The sequence below is a fragment of the Anser cygnoides genome, chromosome 17 (genome assembly GCF_040182565.1).
Source record: "Anser cygnoides isolate HZ-2024a breed goose chromosome 17, Taihu_goose_T2T_genome, whole genome shotgun sequence".
In the NCBI taxonomy this organism is placed as follows: domain Eukaryota; kingdom Metazoa; phylum Chordata; class Aves; order Anseriformes; family Anatidae; genus Anser; species Anser cygnoides.
Genome location: NC_089889.1, coordinates 6,652,945 through 6,659,493, shown reverse-complemented (window position 1 = coordinate 6,659,493; position 6,549 = coordinate 6,652,945). Strand labels below are relative to the sequence as shown.

Genomic DNA, 6,549 nt, shown 5'->3' with positions numbered 1-6,549 from the left:
CTTTTAGAGCCTTTATTTATTTATACTCACGTCCCGAGCCACAAAGCCACTTACCTGCACAGAAACCAGAGCTCAAACACCCAGCTCACGATCCCCACGAAATAAAGCAGAACGTGTAACAAGAGGTAAGAAACACCCTGGTTTTATTATTATTGTTTTTTCTCCATAGGTTATAAATAGAAATTCCTGGTGATTTCAGCTGAGCCACTGGTGTCAGTTTTGATGCCTCTATTTTTAAGTAAATAAAGGCATCGTTCTCAGATTGAAAGGGACAGAAAGATAGAGCTTTGGACAGAAGACTAATACAGACTAGGTTGACAGTATGAGTTAGCAAAGGATGTAAAAGGAAAATCTAGGTAGAGTCCCTCTCCAGAACACTTACACTCCTGTCATTCCAAAACAGTATGGCCTTCACATAAACAAAAAGCTCTGATTAAAATCCAGATGAAACAAGCAAATCCCTTTTCAAGGGACAGCTGTACTTTGGCCATAAAAAAATAATCCAGGAGGCGTAAAATCAGAAGCCATGGAATGAAGGCACAAAGAACCGTCTCCTCTAAGAAGTAACTACCATATTCAGTGTGGACCCCCAGTTTTGATGCACATCTTTGGGCACGGGACTAGTCTGTATCCCAAGTTGACAGGACAGAAAGGAGAACAAGAACTCCAGAGTATGCAGATCCCAGAACACAGAAAATTAAAACAATTTCCCAGAGGAAGACAACACTCAGGCATGCTCTTCCCTTACCACTGATCAGTGCACACTCCTCTACTCTGAGCAGCTTGATAGAAATTACGAATTCACACATACAAAGCAAATGCAGACTTGATTAAGCCCCGAGGAAGTCAGCACCATTCCTTTCACACATGCTAAGTTGAATCAACCCAGAATCTAGCAGATGGCAAGCTAGTTTCCACTAAAAACAGAAATACTAAACCAGCCGCAACACATCCAGTGAGCCACCCCAGGGAACACTAGAACTTTCATAGCGGCACGCTTTGAATTGCAGTCCTGGCAATTAATTTACATGTGTTCCTCACATCTCAACTGCAGGTCTGTGAAACGACGCCTCAGGCAGTGGATGCCCAACTACGTACGTAGCTGCAGAGCTACGTTCTTGAGCCTGCCCAAGCATGAGGACAATAAAGGGAGGATGACACCTTTCAAATATAAGGTCTTATCTTAAAATATGTGGTTCAATCCATGTTCCAACATTAAGACCTCTCACTGAGTAAGGAATCGTTTCCTCTAGGCTTGCAAAGCTTTAGAAAACATGGAAAGTTTGATTCAATAGCAAAAGAATTCACAGCAGTTAGCATGATGATGAATTTATAACCCACACATGTTATTCCACAAGAAAGCCATGGATGGCATGGAAGATAAAAGCTTAAAATGATGTTTAGAGATCAGGTTAATTAAAGGTGAAAGGACAATAAAAACTAACTTGAAAGTTCATGGAGTCATACATTCATAACAATCATCAAAAAAGTATATTAAAATGTTTTTCCCCATCTTTATGTAAAGATTATACATATTTAAAATACTACTTCCAGGTAAGCATGTAATAAAAACATTATTCAAATAGCAGTTAAGACATTCTGCATTACAGGAATCTTTTAGAAAGCTTCTTTCTTGTTACACTTTTTTCAAGTATACCAGGCAGGTGGATCAGTCAGTGGTACCAACAGCTTCTTTTACTCTTTCTACGGCAGTTTTCCCCACCCAGTTTTTCCCGGGCATCTGGTTCTTGTTCTGCATGCACGCAAACCTCTGCTTTACTGGGTTCTTGGATTAGGATGGCCACTTTTTTGTAGACAAAGTGAGCTGCAAGCAGTAAGGGTCCCAGGTCCAAACGCTTATTGGCTCAGTCAGAATCATCACCACAACCATCGCTGCCTTCAAGATCGCTGCTGCTCTGAAATGTAAAATGGAAAACGGTGTGTCAGTATTTCATATATAGCTAACGACAGACCTAACTCAAAAGACATTGACCATTGACTTCAAACTTCTCCAGAAGTGCAGGAAAATGCAGCAAGATTTGCCAGTTTATGACTCTGCAGTCAAATCAGCCAGTGTTTCAAAGCATTCCTTCCTCCTTCCCTCAACTGCCCCATGCAAAACCCTGCATAAGTAACACTCTAATTCATTCCACCAACATCAAGAGCACGCAGACTGAAAAGATAAAAACATTTTATACTCCAGATGACTGTCCCCTTCCACAGTATGTTCATGGAAAACAAAATATTACTAAGGGAAGAGCCATTTTAACTTGCAGCTTCTGTTTGAGAACAACAATGGCTTCAATCATTACCTTTGAATTTTTGTTGTTAGCTTGCATCTCAGCAGCAGAAGAGTTGAAGTCATGGATGGAGAGGGTGTTTAGCCAGTTCATCATGGATTTCTCCTCCCTTTCTGTGTTAATAATAGTAGGATAGATATACTGCTCTTTGAAAACAGCAATCTTCTCCTCCTCCTCTGTCCACTCCAGCGGCTCATGCAGCCCATCATTTCCAAACCGTCTGTTGTACTTTTCAAAGTGTACTCTTTCCAAGACCAGACCGAGTCCGGGAGCTTTGGGGACATCTACTTTCTCTTCTCCCCAGCTGCGCTCTATGATCGACTCAGCAGCATAACCTTTCACGATAGCTATCACCAGCCCAATCATCTTCCTTATCTGGTGCATCATGAAACTCTGACCTTTCACTTTGATCACTGCAAATTCGATGTTTTCCCGCACAAAGGGCTCTCCACAGTACATCTCCATTATGTACCGCTTGGCACTGGGGTCCTTGGGGCCCTTCTGAGATGTGAAGTTGTGGAAGTTGTGTGTTCCTTTATAGCAAGCAAGCAGCTTGTTGACTTTTTCAAGGGTCTCTTTGTTCAGTCGATAAGCCTCTTCTTGCACATCTTCGTCTTTATGGGCAAAGGTAAATGTTGGCAGCATGTAGGAGTAGGTTCTGGCATCACATTTGTTCTTGGAGTTGAATCCCCCAGTGACTCTCTTCAGCCCTTATTTTAAAACGAGATGTTAAGTTTTTGAATCAGTAGGCCATAACCCAATTGGGATTTCAGCTTTACCAACCAATGTATTTTTTTAAATAAAATTCAATTCAGATATACAAAGATTTATTTTACAGGACACTAATTTCAAAATAGCAGAAATATAGATTCTTGTTAAAACTAAACTGCTTTTGAGGAAAATTATAATAGTAAGGGAGAGACTTTGTGCAGGAGAAGGCTCCTCTTTGAAAAGTTTTCTTTGCCCATTCTGGCATCCTTACCCAGAATTCTGATGTGAGAAGGAAGATGGTTATTGATCTTTTCTAAGATGTCATCTATTAGCCTGACCTTTAGTGACACAATCTGTCCAGCTGCAGACACACCCTATAAAAATCATAAAGCACATATACAGATAATTATGTACCTTGGAAGGTCTAGGATAGCACTTGAAGAACTGCAATAGCTAAAGAACAAGTTTTTCTCACTGTCATTTCAGGCTGAAGTAAGGCAAATGCAAGGTCACAGGCAGAAATCCAAGTAAGAGTACTCCTGGAAGACCTGCTGGTGTTGTATGGCCACCCAGCACCTTAGCAATCTTAGACAGCATAATATTGCACTCCCTTTCCTGATGTATCTCACTGTATTTGACTATTAAGTAAAGCACCAGCAGAAAAGAAATGACTTATACATAAGATCAGCCATGAATTCCAGTTCAGACTTAGAATCCTGCTGTGGCAGGGTTGAAAATCAATGGTGATACAGTTACATTTCCAAGCTCCGCATCAGCCAGGCAGCAAGAGCAGTGAGGAGCAGCAGCAGGTTGGGAAGCTGAAGCAGATGAATGTGACAGCAATGCAGAGACGCAGTGTAAGTATGAAGCACCAGCTTTACAAACACCATATAACCAATATCCCACTCTTTCTAAATATTTGCTTTTTACTCAAGTTTAGTAATGAATGAAGGGAGGAGTTTCAAGTAACATTCACTGCAAATAGGATTTGCTGTTGGATCTCATGCTAAACAACACTTTACCAGGCAATCACAACAGCGCTGGTGGGAACAGACCACATTTGATGAGAGCACAGGCCCTAACCAATGTACCTTATCTGTTCGAGCACACCGCTGAAAAGACATTTTCTTCATATTCTCTCCATGGTTTTCTGGGATGCAGCCTGACTGAACAAGGGCGGATACCAAGTCGTCTTCAATGGTCTTGAACTGTGAAGATCCCATATTCCTCTAGAAGAGAATATAAAATAAGAAAACAAACAGTAATAATGGGGCAACTGTTCTGAAGAACATCACTGAAAAAATTTGTTAATTGAATATCACTATGCAATCTTTTAAAAATCTTCCCTTCACAACCCTAAACTAATTGCCAGTGCCTGCAACAGTAACAGCTGCTGTTCTAAACCTAGCCTCTGCAAACTGGGCTTCTAGAAATTGGTGGACTCTCTTGGTCAGGTAGCCCGAGCTGTTATATAACTCAGACTACTGTTTGCTCCAGCAACTTCTGCACTAAACTTGTAGATGAACTATGAGAGAAACGTGCAACTCTACCTGTGTAAGGCTGCTTGGCACACACCCTCCAACACACACCACTCAGTAACAAACGCAGTAAAGCTGAAATGCACTTCCACAGACATGCCCGTGCACGTTGTTCACTGCTGCTGAACAAAGCTACTTTGCTGTATAATCATGAAAAATTCTTCTGTGTTCAACCATTACCAATTATCCCGTAGAGCTTTTAAACTGCACCTCGGGAATGCGTATGGAGCATGCAGTATGCTGAGAGGAGCAGCAGATGGAGCAAAATCACGCTGTTGCTGCTAACACTGTGCCACAAGACCATTCCTGCACAGGCAAGTCTGGGGCACTTTGCTGCTGCAACAAAGCAGCATCCCACGTGTAAGCGTAACAATCTTACAGCAGTTTTCCTGTTCCTAAATTGCTACAAGCCACCCTATTGAGCATACCAGGAAAAGGACAATTTACAATGTCTTTGAATACAATCTTTTCATATATCAAAGAGATGTCAACACAGCTGGCAATTTGTTTCTTTAAAATATGCAGCTCAGTTCCCCAGGATCTGCACGTTTTGCAGAACACAGTGAGACAACCTGAGGTCTGACCTAAGGAAACCTCTACCCAACTGCTTTGAAATGTAAAGCTTCAATCTGAAGCTGGTGCACGGGTCGGGAAGGATCATGAGACAGCACATCACGCACTGACAGAACTGCAGTGCCTGTGCTTTCAGCCTCCTCAAGAGCCTTGTCTGCAGCCCAGCTTTTGAAAGATCTGCTGATGCTCTATACTGAAAGGCATGTTCACTAGTCATGGAATACAACAGATGTACAACTGACAGCTTCCTAAGTCCAGCTACTACCACACCACTTGACCCCAGGAGCCACTGAACCCATCTGTCCCCGCCCCAGCTCCTGAAGCCGCAGCCCTCCCTCCCTGCTCCTGCAGCTCTAAACCCCACAGACCTCAGTAAGGGCCGGCCGCGACGCTTTATTGACCCACGTACTTGCATCCCGTGGTAGCCTTTCCCCGAATACGCCATCAACAACACGATCTTCCTCTTGGGCGACCTTTTGCTTTGATCCTCCTCCTCCTCACCCCCGTCTCTCTTCAGCCTTTTGCTTTGGTGCCCGTTTTCCTCCGGCCTTTCCAGCACCTCGCCGCCGCTCAGCCTCTTGGCAACCGCTGCCCGCACCCCCTCGGCCATGCTGGGAACCACCTGCGCGGAGGACAGCGCTCAGCGGGGCGAGCCCCGACCGCCAGCCCCGGCCCGGCCCGGCCCGGCCCACCCCGGGGAGCCCCAAGGAGCCGCCCGGCCCCCGCTGAGGCGCGGGACGCCCGGGCCCTGCCTCCCTCCCCCCGGCCTCTCCCCGCGGCCCGCACGCACGTTACGCGGCCGGGCCCCGGGCCCCAACCCCGCGGGGCAGAAGCCGAGGCCGCGGCCCCAGCCCCAGGCCCGCGCCCCCCAGCGCAGCATCGCGGCCCGGCCCCGCCGCTCACCCGCCCGGGCACGGCCCCAGCGGGCCCGGCCGAGCCCTACGGAGGCCGCGCGGGGCCGCGCCGAGGCGGCGCTGGTGCTGCCGCTGCGCGGGGCGGGGCGGGGCGGCGCTGAGGGGAGGCCGCGGGGCTGCTGCATCCAAAATGGCCCCCGGGGCTGCGGGGGGTCCTCAGCAGGCGCTGGGCCCTACAGCCGGGCTCCTCTCGTGTTTTGGCGATGTTTCTCCGTAGGCTCGCTCACACACAGGCTCGGTGGGGCCTGCACGCGTGAAAAGTGTGAGAAGTTATTAATCCAAGCAGGGGAAAAGGCAGAGTAACAAGTGCCTGTGTAACAAATGTGCAAAGTAACAAATGCCTGTGATAAGCATTACACGTATAAGCACAACATTTATTTCCTCACATACCCACATGGTAAAGCAGTACTACTAGCAGCAGTTCAGTCACAGTGAAACACAGCAACAAGTGGTGGCGTCACCGTCCTGGGGATGTTCAGGGAAAGGTTGGACGCGGTGCTATGGACATGGTTT

General features: G+C 46.3%; 1 protein-coding gene across 2 annotated transcripts; it reads right to left on the bottom strand.

Annotated features, from left to right (window-relative positions):
- Nucleotides 1-126: 126 nt before the first annotated feature.
- PUS1 (pseudouridine synthase 1) lies at nt 127-6,148 on the bottom strand. 2 transcript variants are annotated; one of them, XM_048063812.2, is made up of 6 exons: nt 6,026-6,148; nt 5,532-5,744; nt 4,103-4,240; nt 3,283-3,385; nt 2,313-3,010; nt 127-1,916 (listed from the first exon to the last, which is right to left on the bottom strand). In XM_048063812.2, exons 2-6 carry the CDS (start codon nt 5,730-5,732, stop codon nt 1,866-1,868), a joined length of 1,191 nt encoding a protein of 396 aa, XP_047919769.1. In that variant the 5' UTR covers nt 5,733-5,744; nt 6,026-6,148; the 3' UTR covers nt 127-1,865. The 2 variants fall into 2 exon arrangements, with proteins under 2 accessions (XP_047919769.1, XP_047919770.2); XM_048063813.2 differs by lacking the exon at nt 6,026-6,148 and adding an exon at nt 5,913-6,024.
- Between the last annotated feature and the right edge of the window lie 401 nt (nt 6,149-6,549).

Bases quoted from the DNA above. Each gene is read 5' to 3' on its own strand.
- PUS1 (XM_048063813.2), bottom strand. From the start codon at position 6,002: ATGCTGCGCTGGGGGGCGCGGGCCTGGGGCTGGGGCCGCGGCCTCGGC. The intron at 5,745-5,912 runs GTGCGTGCGGGC...TCCTCCGCGCAG, and splicing joins CCGGGGCCCGGCCGCGTAAC to GTGGTTCCCAGCATGGCCGA. The intron at 3,386-4,102 runs GTACATTGGTTA...TGATTTTTATAG, and splicing joins GGTGTGCTCGAACAGATAAG to GGTGTGTCTGCAGCTGGACA.